This window comes from Scaptodrosophila lebanonensis, unplaced genomic scaffold (assembly GCF_003285725.1).
Source record: "Scaptodrosophila lebanonensis strain 11010-0011.00,11010-0021.00 unplaced genomic scaffold, SlebRS2 tig00000110-arrow-arrow-pilon, whole genome shotgun sequence".
In the NCBI taxonomy this organism is placed as follows: domain Eukaryota; kingdom Metazoa; phylum Arthropoda; class Insecta; order Diptera; family Drosophilidae; genus Scaptodrosophila; species Scaptodrosophila lebanonensis.
Window position 1 is genome coordinate 2,501,061 of NW_022060573.1, and position 25,457 is coordinate 2,526,517.

Below are 25,457 nucleotides of genomic sequence, written 5' to 3' on the forward strand. Positions count from 1 at the left end.
GTCTCTAGTGCCTACCTCGACAAACAAACTTCAGTATTTTAGAGTGTCTAACAAAGTGTACATTGCGATAAGCAGAATGAACTTGGAACTTCTTGGTAAATAAAAGTTGCTTATTATTCTTCATACATTATGTCCTTGCATCAGTCTTTTAGAGTGTCTAACAAAGTGTACATTGCGATAAGCATAATGAACTTGGAACTTCTTGGTAAATAAAAGTTGCTTATTATTCTTCATACATTATGTCCTTGGTCTCCCACAGAGTCATTTGGCCAAAACTACCCTGAGGAATTTGATGGATCATTGGACTGTATCTCACTGGCAGTAACGTGCGCGTTTAATAAGTATGGCACACTTTTAGCAGTTGGCTGTAATGACGGGCGAATTGTTATCTGGGACTTTTTGACTAGATCACATGCTAAAATTATTTCTGCCCATGTACATCCGGTTTGCAGTCTTAGTTGGACCCGGAATGGCCATAAGGTTAGCTGAAAAGATTAATAAACAAAACGTAACGTTTATTTTACTAGTAGCTGCTATCTGCCTCCACTGACAATAATGTATGCATATGGGACGTTTTAACGGGCGAGTTAGAGCACAAATATCGATTTCCTTCCCCGGTTCTTAAAGTGCAGTTTGACCCACGCGACCATACTCGCGTTCTGGTCTGCCCAATGCGATACGCAGCTGTTCTTGTTCAAATGGGCGGTTTGCATAAGTGTCTCCCGTTGGACTCGGATGTGAGTTAGCATTTCTCGAATTTTACCAAAATGTTTACAGGTATTAATATCTACAGGGCGATTTAAATATTGTTGCTTCGTTCGACCGGCGTGGTAAATACATATATACTGGGAATGCGAAAGGCAAGATACTCGTTTTAGATGTAGACACATTCGAGCTAGTCGCTAGCTTTCGCATAATTGTGGGGACTTCAAGTGCAACGGCTGTTAAAAGCATTGAGTTTGCGCGCCGTGGCGAGTATGATGATCACGTATTTATTACAGTAATCTACACAAAGTAAACCTTTTCATATATTTCAGTGCATTTCTTATAAATACGTCAGATCGTGTAATACGCGTCTATGATTCAAACGAAATTATTGCTTTAGGTAAAGATGGCGAACCGGAACCTATTCAAAAACTTCAAGACTTAGTAAACAAGTAAGAATTAGCTATAGTTGTGAATTAAGATGGTTGACACATTGATATTGGCATCTTATAAACTAAGGAATAATGAAACATTTAATGATATAAATGTTTTCACCAAAACTTGCTTTGACCAACATATATAGTTACACATATGTATATGCTTCTATATTATGCATACATATATTTATGTGTGTACTTTAGCATTCAATTTTATTTAATTGTTCACTGAGACTTTTTCGCCTGGTGGCCGAAGGGAAAAATGCTATATTAGGGTTGCATATGTAACAGACAGAAAGATGCATCTCTAACCGGAAAACCCGATCTAGACATGTTCATTCGTCTAGATTTCTTAAAATTTACCATAGTAGCCCAGTCAAATTAGGCTTTCACCTTGGAATTTGAGATAATAAGCTGAAAATGTGTATACACCTTTGTTTTGGCATTCTATATGTTGTGTCAAAAGTCACATATAAGATCGTGTCCGCGTCTTAAGATATTCAAGGTCAAATGTCACGAAAATCGTATATCTCGCTCTTGAATGGTATTTGCACCTATCACAAAGTTGTAGAGTATAAAATTCTCTACAACTTTTCTATCAAAATTTTGTTCATACGATTAACCTTTTTGAGATAGAGCGCCAAGAGTGGGCAGCGCAGTTATATATGTATAGCCTAATGCAAGGTCAAGCATGAATTACGGTACATGACTATACACTGCGCGAAAACCGCCAATCGTATAAAGTTCTTAAAATTAACTCTAGCTAATAAAAGTATATTAAATTGAACATCAGGAAAAATAATAGTTCTTAATTACTGAATTTTAACGAATTTAATACCAAAAATTTACTTTTTTGCGACATTTTATTAGCACACCTTCATGTAAATATCGCATAACATAGAAGAGGCTCACTGAAGACCCCCAAATCAAGTTTTTGAGTTACTGCATTTTCTTAACTTAATTAAAAAGAACTAATAATCATACACCCTCTTCGGTAAGCAGTCATATAATTTAGTGAAATGGTCTCTCAAACACTTTTTATTATTATTTTTGTGGTTCCATAACACGTAATTGCTTCCCATACCTTTACACCACCGGCACGGCTGTGCAAAGTATGCTCTTCTTTTCTTAGATCATAAAAGTAACCGAAGCCTCCAAATTAATTTCTTCTTATACCCTGTACCGAGAGGGTAAAAGGGTATATTAGTTTTGTGCGAGTGTACACGGAACACATAGATCAGGATGACAAGCCGAGTCGATATAGCCATGTCCGTCTGTCTGTATGAACACAAGAATCTCAGAAAGTATAAGAGCTAGAATAACCAAACTTGGTATCCATATTCTCCTGAGCCCGAGAAAGAACGAGTTTGTTCATTTTTCCCGATGCACCCCCACTCCCCCCAGTTAGTGATTATATATCCGTATACCAAGTTTCATTATGATAGGTTGATTAGAAAGAAAGTTATAGCCATATAACCAAGCCCAACCTCTGCCGCAGCTGTATTTGTTGCTGCTTTGACATTATTATGTAATGTGTAATGCACACATACATACATATGTACATATGGCTATGTATGTAACAGATATATATATATATATATATATATATATATCTGTTACATACATAGCCATATGTACATATGTATGTATGTGTGCATTACACATTACATAATATATATATATATATATATATATATATATATATATATATATATATATATATATATATATATATATATATATATATATATATATATATATATTGTTGATCAGCATGACTAGACGAGTCAATCTATGTCTGTCTGTCCGTCCGTATGAACATTTGGATCTCAGCTACCTTATGTGTGTACGCTTTACAAGTTTGTTGTGTGTTTTTGAGGAAACAAGAAAGGAGGGAAGGACCTTAACTCTTATATACGCTGTATCACTCCACAAAAAAACAACAAAAAATTAAAAATTTAACAAAGTTAAACCAAAGCAGCCACAACAACAGCTGCGGGCAGATCGCGAGGATCTCAGAAAGTATAAGACCTAGAATAACAAAACTTGGTATCCCGATTCTCCCAGGTCCAAGAAAGTACGAGTTTGAGTTTTTTCGATGTACCCCCGGTATTGGCGATTTTTTATAACTCCCGTAGTTCTTGGAATTTCCAACTCAAATTTAGTATTTACATCCATGTAGTGATTCTGTGTCCTTATGACAAGTTTCTTTATGATATAGTTTCAAATATGAAGGTATATCTATAAATCTCTGCCCAAGCTCTGCCCGCAACTGTTACTGTTTAGACTTATTGGGTTATCGCGATGGTAACGACCCGGTGGCAGCATAGGGACACACTCGTTGAAAAACTCGGCAGAAGCAAGACGTCGGCTGTATCTTATTATAAAGTCGTCTAACATTTTTAAGTTGATTTTTGTAACCCTCTCTGTTAACAGTTCATTCGATTCATTATTATAACTCTAATTTGGTATTTGATTAAACATTATTATAAACTCGTCCTTACATTTGGGGGCTCAACCAGTCGAAACTAATCATGGCAAAATACGCGAGTTAAATATAAAGCTGGAAGTGGAATGACAAAGTGGCAAACTGTTGTGTTCAAAGGCTATTTATTTGTAATTTCGAACATTAAAAATTGTACAGTTGAAAGTTGTTACGTTGCAAACAGTTGTGAAATTACATTAAAGACGCCAAACGTTGTCTCAAGGCCAGAAAGAGTGCGTTGCGAAACTCCAGTATACAGATCATATTTTCTGTTATTCGCCGAATAGTCGCCATTGTTGTTCGTTGTGTTTGGGTGTTCTTGTAAATATGCCAAAAACGAAGCGGACACCGCGCAAAAAAGAAGTAGTAAGAGGAGAAGAGCAAGAAGTAGATAGCGGAGAAGAGCAAGAAGTAGTAAGAGGAGAAGAGCAAGAAGTAGATAGAGGAGAAGAACAAGAAGTAAATAGAACAGAAAAACTAATGAGAGCAGATGAGCAAGAAAGTGTGAAAGAGAGCGTAGCTGAGATGCCGCACGAAAAAGTAGCGAGTACGCTACCAGTAGACAATAACAGTGATGTCAGCATGCAATTGCAACAGCTAATTCAATTAATGGCATTAAAAATTGAAGTCGACGATCAAAGAGAAAAGCAGGTGAAAATTTCGGCCAACAATTTTGATAAAATTGTGAATGATTTTGACGGCTGTTCAGTCCCAGTGCGAAAATGGTTCGAGATTTTTTAACGTAACGCCGAAGCATATGAGTTGTCGGAAAAACAAAAATATGTCCAAGCGAGAGCTAAAATGTGCGGTACGGCTAAATTGTTTCTAGAGTCGGAAGGTGTGAGCGACTTTGACGATTTAAAAGAAAAACTAATTGAGGAGTTTGAGTGCAGCCGCAATAGTGCCGATATTCATCAATTGTTCGAGCGTAAAAAGAGAAAATCAGAGTCGTTTCATGAGTACCTATTGCAAATGAAGAACTTGGCAAGCATGGGCAATATAGAAGAAGCAGCCGTGTTGAGACACATTGTAAATGGTCTGCAAATTAAAAGCGAGTTCAAATGCGCCATGTATCGTTGCAAGACATACAAATCGCTGAAAGAAGAATACGAGATTTTTGAGCAGGTTCATGAACACCAGAAGAAAAGTACAGACAAAAGGAACATCGAAAGTTATACAGCTGCAAATACAAAGAAAGAGGTGGACAGTGTAAATAAGAAGGGATTTTGTTTTAATTGCGGATCAGCAGAACAAAAAAGAAAAGACTTCACTTTTGAAACAAAATGTTTTAGCTGTAACGAAAATGGGCATATATCACGTGACGTGATTGCCCAAAGAACGCCAAAAAGGTGCATGAAGTTTCCGAGGCTAGGCGTCTGAAAACTATAAACAAAAACGGCGTGAGCATGGAATGCAGGAATGCTTATAGATACAGGAGCCGGCGTATCTGTCGTGAATGAATGTATGCTTAAAAAGCTGGGCAAAATTAAGGTGTTTAATAGCACGTCATTGCTGCGCGGCTTGGGCAATGCAAACACAAAACCAGTCGGCTTTTTTGAGGCACATGTTGAAGTCGACGGTTTGCGCACTGAACACAAATTTTTGATTGTAGCCGATTGCAAGATGGAATACAATTCATTGTTGGGTTTTGATTTCATAAAGAAATTCAGGTTGTCGATCGACTCCAAGGGATTTTGGTTTCATAGTCATGAGTCTGAACAGATGTCTACAGATGAGCATCCTATCGACGTATATACCATTTTTGAAGACCAAAACACAATCTCAGTGCCGCAGCAGTATCGTGGAGAGGTTGAAAAGTTAATCAAATGCAGCTACAAGCCTGTAGAAGAACATCTACAATGTCCGGTGAAGTTGAAAATTGTTCCAGATGGCGTTGTAAAGCCAGGCACCGAGTCGCCTATCACCAGTGGAAGCGGAAGCTGTAAAAAAGCAAGCAGAAGAATGGCTGGAAAAAGGGGTTGTACGTGAGTCATCATCACACGTGGCCAGCCGAATCGTCGTAGTTCAAAAAAAGGATCGAACACTAAGGGTATGCATCGATTATCGTAAACTAAATAGTATGGTTTTGCAGGATCGATTCCCCGTGCCCCTGATAGAAGACGTTTTAGAAAAACTGCAGGCTGCAAAGTTCTTTACGATTATGGACTTGGAAAATGGGTTTTTCCATGTGCCTGTGGAGGAAAGTAGCAAAGCGTTGACAGCCTTCGTAACAAAAGATGGTCTTTTTGAGTTTAACAGAGCTCCGTTTGGCTTTCGAAACTCACTAGCTGCCTTCATACGCTTCGTCAACCATATTTTCCAAAAACTGCTGAATGAAGACGTTATGCAGCTTTATATGGACGATATTGTTATATATGACGGCTCAGTTGAAGAATGCATGCACAAAACGAAAAGAGTATTGGAAACAGCAGCCATATACGATTTAAAAATAAAATGGAAGAAATCTGATTTTCTCCAGCAACGCATACATTTTCTTGACATTTGGTCGAAAATGGAAAGGTTTGGCATAGACCGGATAAAACAACAGCTGTCAGGCGTTTCGCAATACCTAAAAATATTAAAGATGTACAGTCGTTTCTTGGTTTGACCGGGTTCTTCAGAAAGTTCATACCGCACTATGCTGATATAACGCGACCGCTCACGAACCTGCTGAGAAAAAATGTTGAGTTCGATATTGGCGTTGCAGAAATAGAGGCCATTCAAAGCTTGAAGAACGTATTAACGAGTGAGCCGGTGCTGCACATATACTCAAGAGAAGCGCCGACTGAATTGCACGCTGACACGTTGTGCAAGGGATTTGGAGCAATGTTGATGCAGTGGTTTGACGGAAGGCTCCATCCCGTTCATTTTTGGAGCAAAAACACATCGTTGCCTGAATCAAAGAAGCATAGCTATGCATTGGAGATTAAAGCAGCTTACCTGGCAATCAAAAAATTTCGTCACTATTTACTGGGAGTCCGATTGAAGTTGGTAACGGACTGTTCAGCGTTCAAGCAGACTACAACCAAAGAAGAGATGCCAAGAGAAGTTGAGCAGTGGATACTTTATATACAAGGCTTCTCCCCAGACATAGAACATCGCGCGGGAAAGGGTCTACACAGTATCCACGGAGTTATTTGCTCGACTGAAGAAGGCGCAGCACGAAGACGAACACATCAAAACAATCATGCGATTACTTCAAAATGGGCCATACGAGAAATACAAAATTAAGGCCGATATACTGTTTAAAGAAGTCGATGGGAATGAGGTTCTGGTTGTCCCCAAAATGATGGAGCGAGAAGTGCTCGACAGCGCTCATTCAACTGGTCACTTTGCGGCTCGTAAAACCATACACACTATACAGCAGCAGTACTACATTCCACACTTGGAAGGTAAAGTGTCTCAGTTTATATCTAATTGTATCTCTTGTATCATACACAGCAAAAAGTTGGGAAAGCAAGAGGGCTTTCTGCATTGTATCGACAAAGGTGAATTGCCGCTACATACAGTGCACATCGACCATCTGGGTCCCATGGATGCAACATCAAAACAATATAAATTTATCCTGGCAATCGTGTATGCATTCAGCAAGTTTGTGTGGCTGTTCCCGGTTAAGTCAACTGGCCATAATGAAGTCCTCAAGAAGTTGCTTGAGTGGTCAAACGTTTTTGGTTTTCCGAGGCGAATTGTGAGTGACAGAGGCGTTGCCTTCACGTCGAATGCGTTTGTGGATTTCGTTGGTGCCAATATGGTGGAGTATGTATGGTCGACTACAGGAGTGGCCAGAGGCAATGGCCAGATTGAAAGGGTGAATCGCTCCATTCTATCCATAATCGCAAAGCTGTCTACCGATGAACTAACGAAGTGGTTCAAATACGTGCCAGGCGTCCAGAGGGCCATCAATTCAAATATGCACGCTGCAACTCAATCATCTCCATTTGAATTGATGTTTGGGACGAAAATGCATAATAAAGCCGATGACCGTTTACTGGAGCTTTTAAATCAAGAACTCGTGCAGCGGCTTAATGAAGAACGTCAACAGTTGCGCGCGGAGGCAAAGCGCAATATCATGCAGGCGCAGAAACACTACAATATGATAAAAAACGTCGGCCTGAGCATTTTTACAGGCTAGGTGATCTTGTCGCCATAAAGAGAACGCAATTTGTTGCAGGCCGGAAACTCGCTAGTTTTCTGGGTCCATATGTCATTACAAAAGTAAAACGCAGTGGGCGCTACGATGTAAAAAAGGCAGCAACGGATGTCGAAGGACCGAGAGCTACGGCAACGAGCTGCGAAAATATCAAGTTATGGAAATTCGTAGCGGAAAACGATGACCTGTTATCATCCGAGACGGATGAAGAAGATCAGGAGGGCCGAATGTAAGGTGGCTATACACAAGACAACCCTGGGTTATCGCGATGGTAACGACCCGGTGGCAGCATAGGGACACACTCGGTGAAAAACTCGGCAGAAGCAAGACGTCGGTTCTCTCTGTTAACAGTTGTTCAATTCATTCGATTCATTATTATAACTCTAATTTGGTATTTGATTAAACATTATTATAAACTCATCCTTACATACATGCATATAAACACGCATAGACATGATTCTAATGTAGATGTATGCTCTTAAAACTGTACATAATTATATAAATATGTATGTATGTTGAATATTTCATATTTAATTAAATTTAGCATAGCATTTATTTCTTATTTTAATTTAATTAATGAATTTAAATTTGTAGTACAGGGTATTTTAGATTTGTGCAAAGTATGTAACAAGCAGAAGAAAGCATCTGCTACCCCATGAGGTATATATACTCGTAGCCCTAATACCACCTCTTTTAATACGAACTCGGTCTAACACGATTATAAATTTGCTACTTTTCATTTCAACACGCTAAAAACCTCGTTCTTTTACGTCAGAAATTGAACAAATTTTAAAAAGAAGATTATTACTTAAATGAACCAGCCGCCTTGGAGGGACATCGTCTTTTAACGGGTGATGGCGCCAGCCGGTGAGTCTCCCTTTGTAGACTGCCACTACTCGTGGCAACGTCGGCCACCCGCACCTTCCCGTCTGTTCCGCCGTGAGTCCTGGTGACCCTGCCAAGTACCCACTATTGTGGCGGCACGTTGTCTTCGGCCACCACGACGAGTTGTCCCACGACGACTTTGGGTTCCTCCTGGAACCACTTCGCTCGCACCTGGAGGCTAAAAATTTACTCCCGGGACCATCGCTGCCAAAACCTGTGCTTGAGACACGAGGCATTGCGCCATCGCCTTAAGCAGGTTTGGCTGTCGATGTCCGGGAGCGGTGGAGCTGGAGTCGCCAGTAGAGGCCACCCGATTAGGAAGTGGCCCGGGGTTAGTTCGTCGCCGTCGTTGGGGTCCGCGCTTGGTGCTCCCAGTGGCCAAGAGTTCAGCACCGCCTCGACGCTCGCCAGGAAAGTTCCGAGCTCTTCGACGGTCAGGAGCGTATTGCCCATCGTCCGTAGGAACAGGTGCTTTGCAGACTTGACACCTGTAGGCAAACTCGCATTATTTTTTTGATGTGAATTCGCGTACGCTTCCGCTTCCTTTTCCCACCTTGCTCGGAACCAATGCAGCTTCTGGTCGGCTCCTACGAAGTTCGTCACGTTGTAGTATGCTTCCCGTGGGACGCCTCTCCTGCCAACGAACCTTCGAACACACACGGCGCCACACTTCCTGAGCGTTAACCAGTCAAACTCGCTCACGAAGCAGGCTCACCAGTGAGCTTGGGCCAGCATGGCAATATGAGACATGCAAATAAGATACGTATGACCTTATGAATTGCGACTTTTTCGAATGCAACAACGGAAACTTGGCTTCGTACGGGTTAGGAGCATTCAATAATCTTCCCCCCACTCTCAGCAAGGAAAACAAGACGCTGTAAGGTGTTCTCTTTTTTCGAAACTGGTCGATTTCGTAACCAAACTCATTGTCCTGGATGACTTGAACAATTCTGTTGGCTTGGCTATAGGATCAAAGCGCTTCAAGACTTTTCTACACCTTTGTATAAATCGAAAAACGCAAACGAACACCCTTAGCAATTTGGAATGTGACGACTAGCTTTCGATAACTTCGAGAACGTAATTGACTTGCCGATCTACGAGTAAAACTACAGCAGCACTTCTAGGGAATCTTCCGATGAGGAAGGCTGGCCCTGTAAACCAAATGGAGCTACGCAACTCGTCTACATTACACTCTCTAGACACGATGTCTGCTGGGTTGGATTTCGTTAGGACATGTCGCCACGTTGCATTGTCGGACCACTCTTGGATTTGTTAAACTCTGTTCGAAACAAACACTGACCATGCCGATAATATGTTCCTTTTTGTCGAGCGGAGACCTAGGAAGTAATTTTCCAACTGAAACTGAAATACATCTTCTTTTGGCAACTACATAACGCCGAGCGTTATGGTTGGGTCTGCGGACAGTTCCGGGCAATTCGAAAACCACTTTGCCAATTCGAAGCCTTAAGTTTGAAAAACGTGCGGCACTTCTGTTCGAAGCTTTTTTTTTTTTGCTGTTCAACGCTTTTAACATATCGTCGACATAAAAGTCGCTCAGAATAACTTCAGCAGCTGTTGAATGTGAATAACGGACCATTTCACTGAGCCTTGTTAAACACGGCACCGCCAAGAACGGAGCTGGCGACGTGCCATATATTACAGTGTTTGACCTGAAGATTTTCAAAGATTCAGACGGATCTCTTCGCCACACTATGAGCTGATAGTTTCTATCTGCTTCGTGCACCATCACGTGACGGTACATTTTCTTTATGTCTGCCTCTAAGGCGAACTTTTACAAACGAAGCAGCGTAGAATAAAGCTCCTCCTGATTTATTGGATCGACCATTAAGGTGACATTTAACGCAATCTGAGTGGACGTGCGACAAGAGGCATCGAAAATGACACGCAACTTGGTCGACGTGCTTTGCGGCCGCAGGAAACACTGATGCGGGATAAAATAGTGTGGAGTATCTGGAATTTTGTTGTCCGTTGAGGACATGCGACCTAGTGTCCATAAATTCCAGATACATGCTTTTCAGTTGGAGGTCTTTCGGCAACCTCCTTTTAACCAACAACGACGTTTCGCAATTTCGTACGATGAACTGAGACTTTTAGGGTCAGATGAAATCGACCAGACGATAAGATTTTTGTATTCTCGACAAAGTGTTGCTCACAAAGCTGTTGCTCAGGTGAGAGAACTTTCGAACTATTGGGCAAGTCCTCAATGGACCAAAACTTTTGTAACGTTGAGTAACGTTTTTTGTAATGTGGGAGACTCAGGGCCTTGCTTTATTTGTCCTATCGATAGTAAGTCGAAGAATGACCCTGCTCCAATTAACATGTCAATTTTTGCGGTTTATGGGATTGAGAATCGGCCAATTGAATATTTTTGGGTACCCTCCACCCACTGGTGTGCACCGCTTGATCGGGATGATAACCAGAAATCGATCCCAAGATCCAAAAATCTGCGGAAAACTCGCTACAATTGACGCGCGACTTCACCAATGTATGAATTCTTTTCTTTTATTGGTGTATTCAATGCCGCGCAAGACCATACACGTATCCTCTCGTCTGAGCTGTAGCTTTTGAGCTAGATCCTCAGTCACAAAGTTGACTTGCGACCCAGAACCTAACAATGCTCTTGCTAAAACGAAATCGCTACTATTCGTTTTAACTGATGTTGCAAGAACCACTCCGTCCGAAGCAGTCGCATGCATGGCATGCGAAGTGGAAGAGCTATCTTGAAGATGTGGTGGCTGAGAGGGTGGTGGTAACGCAAGATTTGTGGTAGCACTATAAATATGTAGCAGTGTGTGATGAGAACGTTGACACGCCACATTTCTTTGCCTTACACTTCGCTACTGTGTGACCTCGTCGAAGACAGTTTATGCACAAAGGCTCACCTTTGGCGATGTCAAACCTTTGTTGCACTGACAAGGCAATATATGCCTGGCAAATGCCAATCGAATGGTCAGCTGAATTGCAAAATTGACAAAGGTTATTCTGTTCGTTTTTGGCAGCAACAAACGAATGGTTTATTCTGCTAACGTTTTTGACTTTTTGAGTCTGAGGATCGATTTTGCCCATAACTAGATAAATTAAGATGGCATTAGCGATTTTCTTGTCGTCACCACTTGACAAAAGTGAGTTATAGGTGGCCGACACTGTGTCGATCAGGCTTCTCAAAGCTGACGCAGATGGCTGGGAAATCTTTTGTAGATTCAAAAGTGTCGATATGTTATCGAAAAATATTAGGCAGTCATCGTACACCCGCTTTAGAATGGCTTTACTGTTATTGTCTTCCGTAATTTGGAAGGCGCGAACTGTGCCTAAAGCGGCACCAGCCAAACATGATATTAATGATTGAACTTTTCAATATTATGCAGTGTGTCATCATTGTGAACAAAAGTTTCGAAAAGATTCATGAAATTTTTAAATTCAGAATGCTTGCCGCTAAAAGTTGGAAGAGCGACCGCTGGAAATCGACACATTGGCTTTTTTGAAGTACACGTTTGCCGTACGTGAGCGGTCGATGCTTTGCCTTCTTAGTTTTTCCAGCTGGCCTTTTAATAATGATTTGGTCATAATGCAAATTTTTTCCAACTCTTCACGGTAGTCATCTTCTGTATCTTTACCTTAAATTTTGCCTTGCAGTATATTTGCAGTTGCTATATGATTTGTTAGAAGCTTTAGCCTGAATTCTAACTCGACTGGCTTTAACGAAATCGAGCCTTCTTTTAATTGCCGTTGCATACGACATATACTCTTCATACAGCCCTCGCGCTTCCTTTTAAGTTCTTCGATCAAGTCCTTACTCATAGTGATTTAAGGTTTTAAGCTTTGATCGAATAAAAATTGCTGAGTGACAAACGATAAAATAATATGCTGATCTCAGCAAGTGTAGTTGAGCGCAACAGATGGTCGTCTACCAGTGCGAACGAAAACGAGAATAACTGCAGTTGACTGACCGAAGGCAATACTTTTGGAAGCAGCAGCGAAAGTGGCGACAAACGAAAAGAATAATTCTAATGCAAATGCTTGTGGGCGTTAGCAGAACAGCTAATTATTATGCATGTATTATGCGAAGCGCAGGCAAACAAAAAATGCAGCAGCTTAAGCGCGACAACGACAGCAATGTATTAGCTAAGTTATGTACATATGTATGTGAGTATGTCGATATATGTGTGAAAACGGCATCGGAGAATTTGACGGGAAATAATGAGAGCAACTGCCGACGGATGACTGAGATTGACGTGGGGGGAATGCAGTATGTAAATATGGCTATGTGTATTTATGTACGTATATAACAAAATCAAACAACAATAAATTTGGCACTTTAAATAATTGCCTGTAGCGGTTCACTTTTATTAAACAGAGTTTATTCTTTTTTAAAAACAAGGAAGTCCCTGCTCGGGCGCCACTGAATATTTATATGATTTTATACATATAAATGTAGGTAAAAAGAAAGAATGGGACGCTTGCTTTTTATCAAATTTACTGCGAAACGATTTGCGAAAACAAAAAATGATGTGCGACAATGGCGTGTATTGAACTAGTTTTACAGCTAAACTTCAATTTCGGCTTACTTGCTACACTAAGCCTAAGGCGGCTAAAGAAGGAAGCGAGGCGACGTCCATCAAACGGCCGCTCTCGCGCTCTCTTTTCGCCTTAAACTAAAATCCAAATATTTCTCTTAAACTATCCTATTCTAAAGCAGTATCTGCGCCTCACCCTAACTGTAGCTTCTACATTTGTTTTATCTCTAAAAGAGTTAAAGGAGGTAACCTTGAATGGATATTGGGGGATATTGTCGGGTCTGCCACGCCTCCCTCGCCTGTTTCTTTTTTTACTTCCCAAAAACCTTATATTCTCTTGTACATTTCAGGTACAGAGTATACAAATTATTGATAGATTTTACCTCATTTGGTATTCCCATATGCATGTCTGTGTGAGATTATGTATGCAGTAAAGAGTTGAGCCAAAGCAGAAACTGCAATAAAAGTTGCGGGCGTTGCTTGGGCAGATATTACATTTATGGCTATGACTTCTTTTCGAATTGACTTATCTAGATGAAAGTTGGTATACGGACAGATACTTACTAATTGGAGATATTTGCTAAACGAGAAGTTATGAAAAATCTTTAATAGGGGTGAAGTGGGGGAAGGAAGATAATACTCATATAGGGTATCTAGGGTGAAAATTTTTGTGTGTCGAGTCCTTATATTTCTCCATGATATAGACGATTTAACGAACGGCATAATGGAAAATACCTAATAGTGGGGGTACATAAAAAAATTAAACAAACTCGTACTGCGCACACACACATAAGGCATATGTGTAAGAAAATTTATTTTGTAGGTCTTATAGTACACAGACCCCACAGTCTGCCACGCCTCTTTCTGCTTGTTACATTTTTCGCTTTCCACAAACCTAATATACTCTTGTACCTTTTAGGTAAGGAGTATACGAACTTGACATGAGAACACAAGCAGTAGCCGGATATGTAATTGTAAAATTAAATTCCAACCCAAAAATAAATTTTCGATTTATATATTAACCACCTGGTTAGGTCAAAAGCTTCAAATTATTGATTAGCTGTAATATTAGTATTGTGATCTGACATCATGTGCTGGTACTTTCGCCATTACAGAGGCTGCTGTTTATCGGGATATGCCTAACATGAATTTAAATTGACAAATTAACATTATTTTGATCACATTTCACTCAGCTAAGAGGATATTTTTATACCCTGTACCCAAAGTGTAAAAGGGTAAACTAGATTACTGTACTGTATGTAACACACAGAAGGAGGTGTGGCAGACCCATAAAAGTACATATATTATTGAACAGTATGACAAGACGAGTCGATATAGCCATGTCTGTCTCTCCGTCTGTATGAGCGCAAGGATCTCAGCAAGTACAAGAGTTAGGATAACCAAGCTCGGTATCGAGTTTCCCATAAGCCCTAGGCAAATCGAGTTTGTTCGTTTTTTCTCCGTCTGTCTGTCTGTCCGTATGAACACCTGGATCTCAGAGACTATAAAAGCTACTTTGTTGTTACTGCTTTGCAACGGCACACATACACACACAAACACGCATATACACATAATTACTCTACAAATATGTACAGAGTATTTCAGAGTTGGGACACCCGACTTCTATCTTCTCTACTTGTTTTAAAATAATTTTTAAATTTTATTATGTTATGTATATACATTTATTTATTTTGTATTGTGTTTGTGTTTTTTTTCTCACGATTCCTAACACTAACAGGACAACCTGGAAAAAATGTTGCTTTTCGGGGGATGGTGAATATATTTGCGCTGGAAGTGCACGTCAACATGCTTTGTACATCTGGGAAAAGTCAATTGGAAATCTGGTAAAAATTTTACACGGTACTAAAGGCGAGCTTCTGCTTGATGTGGTTTGGCATCCAGTTCGGCCCATCATAGCAAGTATTAGCTCTGGACTCGTATCGATCTGGGCTCAAAACCAAGTTGAAAATTGGTCAGCATTTGCTCCTGACTTTAAGGAGCTAGATGAAAACGTTGAATACGATGAGCGTGAATCAGAGTTCGATATTGCTGATGAAGACAAATCGATAGACTTAAATGCGGATGCACATCAAGAAGAGGAAATCGAAGTCGATGTGCAAAAGGTAGAGCCGGTAGCCGCTTTTTGCTCTTCAGATGAAGAGAATGAAGACGAAAATGCACTGCAATTTTTACCAATGGCCCCTGAAGTAGAGGACCCAGAGGAGGGTTGGGCTATACAGGACAGCTTAGAAATAAATGCTTCCCTTCTAGGTAACGATACTCATGACTCTGAAGGTGAAATAATTAACTCCAAGCGCCGAAGAATTCAATATTATGATGTCAGCCTTCCTGATGCGCCTTCAGATGGTATGTTATTGTAAAAAACTTATATGTACACATATTAATTTGTATGTTATTTAAACTCATTTACAAATCGAAGGAAGTATGTTTAATTTGTTATTTCTATTGGTATGTTATTTATTTGGTATAGCATGGCTTATCCCACAAAGTATATACACTGCGCATCATCAGGTTAGAACACCTACTTTACTGATTTTGTTGTTATTAACTTTAAGCAACTTTTTTGTTATCTATTTTTCTCACCTTTGTATGCACCATCACTGACAACATGTGATTACAATATACCAATTTATTGGTTTTGCTATTTTCTTTTCAATCGAAAAGGGTGCTTTTCGCGTTATCAGATTACCAATTGCATTGGTTTTTCATTTATCTTCAGAATTTGAACAGGTTTTGAAACGAAGCCTCCTTCGTGGCAGACCCCACAAAGTATATATATTCTTGATCAGCATGACAAGACGAGTCGATCTAGCCTTATATAAGAGGTAGAGACACCAAATTTTGCACAAAGATGCCTTATGTGTGTACGCTATACGAGTTAGTTTTATTTTTTTGATTTCCCCCCTCACTTCCCCGTTAGTGGAAGTTTTTCAGTAACGCAGCTCGTATAATCACCTATATCTCGGAGACTATAAGACCTAGGAACATCAAATTTGAAGTCTAAGATGCCTTATGTGAATACGCAGAAAATGTGTTTTTTGGAAATTACCTTCACTCCCCCCTCACAACCGCAATTCATGATTTTCTCCAACTCCCGTGATTCTTGGAATTTTTGATGAAAGGGTATACTAGTGCGAATGTATGTATCAGGCAGAAGGAGGTGTGGCAAGCCATACAAAATATATATTTTTTTGATCAGGGTGACAAGCGGAGTCGATACAGCCATGTCCGTCTGGACGTGCGCAAGGATCTGAGAAGGTTCAAGAGTTAGAATTACCAAACTTGGTATCCAGGTGCCCATAAGCCCTATGCAGGTCAAGTTTGTTTTTTTATTCTGGTACACCCCCCACTCCCCGCTATTTGTGTTTTTCTTTATAGCTTCCGTAATTCTTCGAATTTCGAATTTGGTAGTTACATCCAGGTAGTGCCTTTGTGTCCGTATGCCAAGTTTCACCATGATAGGTCAATTCTGAAGAAAGTTATAGCCATACATAAAATCGCTGCCCATGCTCTGCCTGCAGCTCTGCCCGCAGCTGTTGTTGTTGTTGCTGCTTTGGTTCGACATTGTGCTACATACATACACGCATATAAACACGCAGAGATACGATTATTATGTAAATGTGTGCTGTTGAAACTGTACATGAACATGTCTCCATTTTTGTATATATGTATTGAATAATTTGTATTTAATTTAATTAAATAATTTAATTAATATAATTTTAATAGCCTGTATCCAAAGGGTAAAAGCCTATACTAGTTTTGTGCGGATGTATGTAATAATATTATTGTAATATTATTGATCAGGATGACAAGACAAGTCGATATAACCATGTCCGTCTGTCCGTCCGTCTGTCTGTATGAGCACAAGGATCTCAGGAAGTACAAGAGCTAGAATAACCAAACTTGGTATCGAGGTTCCCCTAAGTCCTACGCAGGTCAAGATTATTTTTATAGCCTGTACCCAAAGGGTGAAAGGCTATACTAGTTTTGTGCGCATGTATGTAACACAGAGAAGGAGGCGTGGCAGACCCCACAAAGTATATATATTCATGATCAGGGTGACAAGCCGAGTCGATATAGCCATGTCCGTCCGTCCGTCCGTCTGTATGAGCGCAAGGATCTCAGAAGGTACAAGAGCTAGAATTACCAAACTTGGCATCCAGGTTCCCCTAAGCCCTAGGCAGGTCAAGCTTCTTTTTTTATATTTTGATACAACCCCCCACTCCTCCGAAATTCGTGTTTTTTCTTATTACTTCCGAAATTCTTGGAATTTTGAAATCAATTTTGGTAGTTACATCCAGTTAGTGCTTATGTGTCCGTGTGCCAAGTTTCATCATGATAGGTCAATTCTGAATAAAGTTATAGCCATAAATAAAATCGCTGCTCATGCTCTGCTTGCAGCGCTGCCCGCAGCTGTTATTGTTGTTGCTGCTTTGGTTCAACTTTCTGCTACATACATACATACACGTATATAAACAAGCATAGATACGTGATGTAAATGTAAAACTGTACATAAATATGTCTTATATGTATGTATTAAATAAATTTTCTTAATTAATTTAATAAATTAATTAATTTTTTTTTAAATTTAATATTAAAATTTTTTTTTTAATTTTTCTTTTTTGTGGAGAGTACAGACTGTTTTACTGTCGGGCTTGCTCGACTGTAGCCTTCTATCTTGTTTTAATAATTTAATTTTAATTTTTTTTTATAAATTTTCCTTCTTGGTGGAGAGAACAGGCTATTTGAACAGGCTATTTGTAGCCTGTAGCGTTCTCTCTTGTTTAAATTCCCTTTAAAAAAAAATTGTTTTTTTCTCCTTTTTCGTGGGAGGTACAGGGTATTTAAGAGTTGAGCTCGCTCGACTTTAGCATCCCTTTCTTGTTCTTAATTAAATCAGAATTCATCGATATTAAAAATAATAGTAATTTTTCTTTAAACTTTTTAAATGACAGTTGAACTTCAGTTAATAAATATTTTAGGAAATTATAAGAAACTTTTTTAAAATTAAATGAAAATTTATTCGAAGGAAATAATTGACCTGATCAAATTCAAAAAACTATATTTCTATTTCAATATACTTGCGTTTTTAGCGTTAATTTCCTAGATATGTCCTTCATTACTATAAATTACTCTTAATATGCGATCTGACATTGAATTAACTGTTTTGAAGAAGTGATCCGTCAAATTTGACCCACTCTGTTACGATTGCTTCTTTTAATTTTTTCCAAAATTGTCTGCAATGCATGTTAACTTTACTGGAAAGGATTCCCCAAAGGTTCTCTATGGGAATAAAATCTGGACTTTTTTCAGGCCACATAAAAAGTATTTTTCTGTCCTCAAAAAATTGTTTTGTGCGCTTTGAGACGTGGATTGGAGCTTTGTCCTGCTGCAATGTCCAATAATCTTCTCATATATATCTTTTCCAAAACAAAATTAATGAAGTTTTCGTTCAATAGCATATAGGACTCTTTCCACAAAGCAAAATGCAGCCCATACTATTAGCGAACCGCCTTGAAAATTTCGTGACGTTTTTCTTGTTTGGGGGTCCTGATGCCACGGTAATAATATTGATAACCATCTAGTCCATCTAAATAGAATTTTGTTCATTGTTGAAAATAATTTTTGTGCACTCTAGCTCCCAAAACTTATGCATCTCTGCAAAGTGCATGCGGGCAACTTTGTGCCGAGGAAGGAATATTTCTTCGAAAATTATTGTAAATTATAATCTAATCTAATATTCTAAGCCTGAATCAAAGTCAAAACTCACTTAATTTATTAGTTTAATTACAAATCCCAAAATTTTGATGTAAATGGCCCATATATGCATTGGTACAATGACAAAAACTTATGTGATCAGCTCAATTATTTCGTTGTATGAAAAGAGGCAGCAAAATCCTTCAAAAGAAATAACGGTAAAAATAACGACTCGATTTCTATATGCTACATACATTCGAACCAAACCCTTTTACCCTAATTTCGTAAATGATATTAGAAAAGAGTCACATGATATTAATTAACACATACATATGTATAGGTACATGGATATGTTAATGTATTATGATATCAATACTCATCAAATTTAATTTATTTCACAGAAGCACACCCGTTAATTTCCTGCAAATCTAGTAAGGAAAAACAGCAGCCTATCGGCACAAAAAAAGCTAACAGTCGGACCAAGAAATAAAAACAGTCATGGATATTTTTATATTTTATATTTAAGTATACGTACATATTATTACTCAACATACTTAATTTTAAATATTAAAAAACTTTTTTATTATCTAATGAGTTTTTGGGTTTCTAACTTGACCAGCAAAAAGCAGCAATTTTGTGGCCTTGTCCACAATCATGTACTGAAACGGTCTATTAAGCAAAAATTTCGGTGGCGTTGATTTATTTAACAAAGTAGCTGCTGTAATTGATGCTGCAGTCGTGCCTTTTTCATCGACGACAATCTTGGTAGAGTGTACACATAGACTAGCATATAAGCCGTTAGCCATTCGGGACAAATCGGCACGCTTTTCATCAAACAAATCTCGTATGCCCATCTGTGTATAAATAAATAAAGGTAAACATTTTTTTACAACAAAGTGCTATAAACTTATTCTTTCCAAGACTTTTTGTCATGCCTGAGCTGGAATGACGCGAATATCCTGCGTCTGATTAGAGTGATTCATACATCCTTTACAAAAAGTGTATTTTTATACTATGTACATGAAATGTACAAGGATATTACGTTTGCGGGATCTGAAAATGTAAGGGTCTGCCACAAAGTATATATATTCTTGATCAGCATGACGAGACGCCTCTATGAGAGTTTACCCGATTTTCCATTATAATCGCCTATATCTCGGAGACCATAAGACCTAGGGACACAAAATTTTAGCTTAAGATGCCTTCTGTGAATACGCAGAAAATGTGTATGTTGGAATTTCCCTCTAACTCCCGTAATTCTTGGAATTTCGAACTCAAATTTTGCAAATACCCCCAGTTAGTGATTATGTATTCGTATCCGTGTATCATCATGATAGACCGATTTAGCAGGAACTTATAGCCATAAATATATTTGCTGCCCAAACGCTGCCCACAGCTGTTGTTGATGCTGATGCTTTGGTTGACTGCAAACATGCTTGCACAGACACAAATAGACGCGCATAAACATACATACACTCACATAGGCGCAATTGCTATGTAAATGTGCAATTATACACCCTTTAGAGGTAAAATCGATAAATTTTTTTTTTTTTAATTTTCTTAATTTTTTTTATTTCTTTAATTATTCTAAACATATGTACAGAGTATTTTAAAGTCGGTTCTCCCGACTTTAGCTTCCCTACATGTTTTTTTTTTAGTAAGAATGCTCACCTCTCCTAATGGTTTCTTTAGGTTGAAATCCGTTGTGGTGATGAATTTTGGCATGAGAACCTCCACTTCGTTATCTTCGGGTGCCATTCTCCTAAACTGTACAATGCCATTCAATAACGGATCAAGTCCCAAATTATTCAGATTTTTTGTAATGTCATTGAGCTTTATTCCGCTTTTTGGAAGAATAATTATCATAGAAAGCCGGTCTTGTGTACCATATGGCAATTCCAAAACGTAGCCATCCAAGCCCGCAATATTCCCTACATAAGCAAAATTAGCTTCCTGCACCATCATTGGTATATGGGTGATAACGTTTCCTTTCTCATCATAGAACGGCTCTATACGGGTAGCTGCTTCATTGAAAGGGTACTGTAATAAAACATTATGATTGTAAAAGCCCCTGATCATTTTATTCAACTCACGTACCTTCCATTGACCTTTAAAGTAAAGAGAAGACAACAAAAACATTTTAACACCAAATATTTCTTGTGGCAGGACCGCGAACGGGATTAATCCTCGAGTCGATTGATAAGTGGCTTCGTTTATATGCTTCACTGTTTTGCGATCAAAGAAATCTGTCGCAACCGGCTGTACATTGTACTTTCGAATGTGATTCAAATATTCAGTTGATATTTCGTGTTCTTTACTTGTATACAAAGCCTGCAAGGAGGCTACTTCTATAGTAGAAGTATTAACGCTGGAATTTATAATTTTTAAATACTTGAAGTATTCTTCAGAACAACAAAAATGGCTTACTTGAGATATGTACTCCACATATTCCAAACATCTCGCAGTGTTTCATCATTGATATTTATGCGCAAAGCATTTCGCAGCTGGGCGTAAGTTTGTCCGCTAGCGCCTTCAAAAAGCAGTATGAGTAGTGACCAAACTGAAAATGGTGAGATCATAAAATCTTTGTTTGTCTTTTCTAATTCGGTGGATATTCGATGTAATAAGTCAAGGCTGAATTGTTGGGATCCCCGAACTATTTGCTGCAGTGCCTGGTCTGAAAAATTTGAGTCTTGCGTGTGGTTGATATTGCTGCTACCAAAAGCGCCAGGCTGTGTCAATACTTCAAGTTGACTTCCAACCGAAAGCTCTGGCACAGAGAGTTGTCCAAGACAGTTGCCAAATATTTCAAACACTCCGAAAATAAATATTGAACCTGTAATTAAAAATAAATATATTTTTTTATTGAGTTGTACGCTACAAATATTTAACAGTATTGCAGATAGCTAAGCTTCTAAGCTAAGCATATTAACGGTGCAGTTGCTTAAACAAAATAAAGTATCACTGCATTCACCAGGGAATATCAGGGTTCAGTGGATGCACCCAATGCCTGAAATCATTCAAGAAAAAATTTCGACTTAATTTTGTGTAAAGAATAATAATATCATGATATCAGGAATGATATAGAAGGAATTCGATTAGGAAGCTATCTTAACACAAGTTAATGAATGACACAACACGGCAGAAAAAAGGACTACATAAAGACAAGTGGAGAAACTAAAGTCGGCTGTCCCTACTTTGAAATACTCTGTACATATGTTTAGAATAATTATAGAAATTAAAACAATTAAGAGAATAAAAAAAAAAATTTGATCGATTTTACCTCTCTTGGTCATCCATCAGTGAGCCCTCGGCTGCTGGTGCGCTTGCAAGGGTCGCGCCCGAGGTTAAAGCGTTGGTCGTAAAGAGAGCGACAAACGTGCCAAGGACAGATCCAGAGAAAGCTGGATACAGCGAGAGACGCGCTGCGGCTCGGATCCTCCGACGTCATGCCGACACGCCAATCGCGCCGGAGCATGCGACGAAGGAGGACTTCGAAAGAATCCAAGCGGATATTCGATGGGCGAAGCTGGTGTTACCCAACTTCGTGTACAAGTTAGAGGTCAGCAACTCCAAGAGACAGCGCTCAATGGACGAAGACCAACAGAAGGTGTCAAAAAGGCCGAAGTTGCAAGGCAAATCCTGGTCCAAGTCCTTTGCGGAAGTGGCCAAGGACCGCAAGGTCGTAGGAGTCATTGACCGCAACAGTGACGAGGGAGGTGGAGGTGTTGAAAGACAACCCTGGCGAACCACCACAGTGTACTGACGCCGGGTGATATCAAGGAGGCGTTAAGCTCATAGCATGCGACGATGAAAGGTCGGCTGAGCTTTATAAGCAAGCCATCAGTAGGGTGGGAGAGGTTTATCCGGGAGCACAGCTTGCTGTGGTCGACGCAAAGGACATACCATCCCGCCCGAGGGCCAGAGCCTGGATCCCGGCCAAGCCCGCAGAACCGGAAAAGATTCTGGAACTCATTCAGCTCTTCAATACCAAGATTAACACTCAAGGCTGGAAGGTAATAAAAACAGAGGCGACAAAAAGAGCATCTATGCAGGTCGTCCTCATGCTAAACAACAAATGCGTAGAGCAGCTGAATGCGGCAGAAGGCCGACTAAACTACGGCTTTGAGAAGATAAAGCTTAATATATACAAGGCGGATATGGGATCACTATGTAATCTCGCCGAAAACGCAAACACGATAGAGCCGCCCAGCGAGGACGAGATGGAAGTCGATGTAGATGAACCCTCCGGGGATCTACAGGACGAGATCTTGACCGACTCCGACTACGGAGATGTGTTGGGCCGGTTCTATACCGAGCGTGAGCTTCTAGAAGACAATAGTGGAGAAGCCGACGCGACACTCACGGAGGAGAGGGCGGACAAGTCTGATGATGCAGATCCTCCAGATAAACCTGCATCACAGTAAAGTGGCAACAGCTGCTTTAATGGTTCGTCTGGCAGCAGGCGAGGCGGACCTAGTCCTGATCCAAGAGCCCTGGATAAACAACAACGCAATCCGGGGTCTTGGCTCACCAAATTTTACCCTGTTCTATGGAAGCGGTAAGGGTAAATTAAGAACATGTATTCTAGCTAAAAAACAATTAAATGCCATTCTACTCCCCCAATTCAGCGATGATGACCTAACCACCATCAGTCTACGACTGGGGGTCAGAAATGGAGAGGTAAATACCACCATTAGAATGGCTTCTTTCTACATGGCCCATGATCAAGATGGCAGGCAGTCTATCAACCCGGATCTGCTGTCGAACTCACAACACGCATACAGTAAGGGCAGGTCAACTGACACTGCCCTTCACTCCCTGGTCTCTAGAATAGAGAACTCACTCCACGTTAAGGAGTACTCACTGGTAGCCTTCTTGGACATTGAGGGCGCCTTCAGCAATATATTACCGTCGGCAATCACCCAGTCGTTGACGGACCTTGGGGTAGATGTCTCCCTGGTAGGCTTCATCAGTCAGTTGCTCACTAGCAGGGCTGTAAGTGCCGAACTAGGGGGACAATCCTGCCGCAAGTTCGTTAGCAGGGGCACCCCACAGGGTGGAGTTCTGTCTCCGCTACTGTGGCTGCTGACGGTGAACGGTGGCCTGCGATGGACAAATCAACTGTTCTCAACCAACTCAGTAGGGTGCAGAGATCGGCGGAATTATGCATTAGCGGGGCACTTCGTACTACACCAACGGCTCTTAATATATTCTTCCATCTTCTCCCACTAGACATAGTCGGAAAGGAACTTGCTACAAACTCAGCCCTAAGGCTAAGAGAGGCCTCTGCCTGGAAAAGCACGTCAAAAGGACATGCAGGCATACTCCTTCAACCCGGCGTTCCGACCCATACGGATTACTGTGTACCAAAACTTATTTTTGATAAGAAATATGCAGTCAGGATTCCCACTCGTGCAGAGTGGGATAGCCTACCACACAGAAGAAACGATGCCATAAACTTGTTCACGGATGGCTCCAAACTGGAACAGAGAGTCGGAGGTGGCATATTTTCTCCGGACCTGGAGATACGACGGTCATTTCGTCACCCTGATCATTGCAGCGTCTACCAGGCGGAAGTGGCTGCGATACAAGAGGTCACAAGGCACCTATCCCCTGATATGGAAGGCGGTAGACCAATATATATATATATTCAGATAGCCAAGCGGCACTAAAAGCGTTAGACTCCAATGTGGACAACTCCAAAGTTATCACTGACTGTCGCAGATCCTTCAACGAGATGGCCCAACTAGTCAGTATCAGCCTTATATGGGTGCCAGGACACCATAATATTGAAGGTAATTGCATAGCAGACGAGCTGGCAAGGGAAGGAACCAACGCAAACATCCTTCCCGATAGGGAAGGTATGGGAATGCCGTTAGCATCCTTTCGGCTTTTGACGCGCAACCATGCACGTCAAATAGCACAGCAGCGCTGGAAGAGCACGAGCTCGTGCGTTCGAGCTAAGCTTACCTGGCCATCCCTTAACATAAAAAGGACTTTAAAGCTTGTGAAGCTGAAAAGAGGTAAGATCTCCATGGTGGTGGGGGGTCACTGTCCGTTTGGCAGACATGCATCGAGACTAAACATCCCGTTTAACGATTTCTGCAGAAGCTGCAGAGACGAAGAGGAAGAGGAAAGTGTGGAGCATCTCCTCTGCCACCGCCCGGCGCTGAGCAGGCGCAGACTATGCACCCTAGGGAAGCCATTCTTGAGCGACCTCTCGGAAATGAAAAATGTAGAGCTCGCGGATCTAGTTAAATTCTTAAATACCACCGGGTGGCTGAAGACTGACCAGCACAATTAGGAATTACATGGTATCACAACGGGCCTTAAGGCCTAAGTGGGCGGGTGAACGTTATCACACCAGCCATTTCAACCTAACCTAACCTACCTCTCTCGGTATTCGAACTCACGTAAACGGTGCATTTACATAGCAATTGCGTCTACGTGAGTGTATGAATGTCTATTCGTGTCTGTGTGAACATGTTTGCAGTCAACCAAACAGCAACATCAACAACAACTGCGGGCAGCGCTTGGGC

General features: G+C 40.4%; 2 protein-coding genes across 7 annotated transcripts in view; one reads left to right on the forward strand and one right to left on the reverse strand.

Moving 5' to 3' along the window:
* LOC115628161 (retinoblastoma-binding protein 5 homolog) lies at positions 1-19,463 on the forward strand. 5 transcript variants are annotated; one of them, XM_030524138.1, is made up of 9 exons: positions 1-95; positions 145-205; positions 260-480; positions 531-737; positions 794-975; positions 1,038-1,157; positions 14,936-15,564; positions 15,689-15,729; positions 19,317-19,463. In XM_030524138.1, exons 2-9 carry the CDS (start codon positions 187-189, stop codon positions 19,329-19,331), a joined length of 1,434 nt encoding a protein of 477 aa, XP_030379998.1. In that variant the 5' UTR covers positions 1-95; positions 145-186; the 3' UTR covers positions 19,332-19,463. The 5 variants fall into 5 exon arrangements, with proteins under 5 accessions (XP_030379998.1, XP_030379996.1, XP_030379997.1 ...); XM_030524136.1 differs by lacking the exon at positions 15,689-15,729 and having other exon boundaries at positions 2-95; XM_030524137.1 differs by lacking the exon at positions 15,689-15,729 and having other exon boundaries at positions 80-95; positions 153-205.
* LOC115628162 (serine protease inhibitor 77Ba-like) overlaps positions 19,419-25,457 on the reverse strand; it is a 25,394-nt gene continuing 19,355 nt past the window's right edge. Inside the window, exons 2-5 of one of the 2 annotated variants that reach the window (XM_030524142.1) lie at positions 21,343-21,751; positions 21,013-21,283; positions 20,587-20,955; positions 19,419-19,769 (exon numbers count right to left, since the gene is read on the reverse strand). In XM_030524142.1, the coding sequence (XP_030380002.1) occupies positions 19,503-19,769; positions 20,587-20,955; positions 21,013-21,283; positions 21,343-21,751 (1,316 nt within the window). In that variant the 3' untranslated portion in view covers positions 19,419-19,502. Of the gene's footprint in view, positions 19,770-20,039; positions 20,088-20,586; positions 20,956-21,012; positions 21,284-21,342; positions 21,752-25,457 lie in introns of those variants that run through there. The other variant, XM_030524143.1, reaches the window with a different exon arrangement.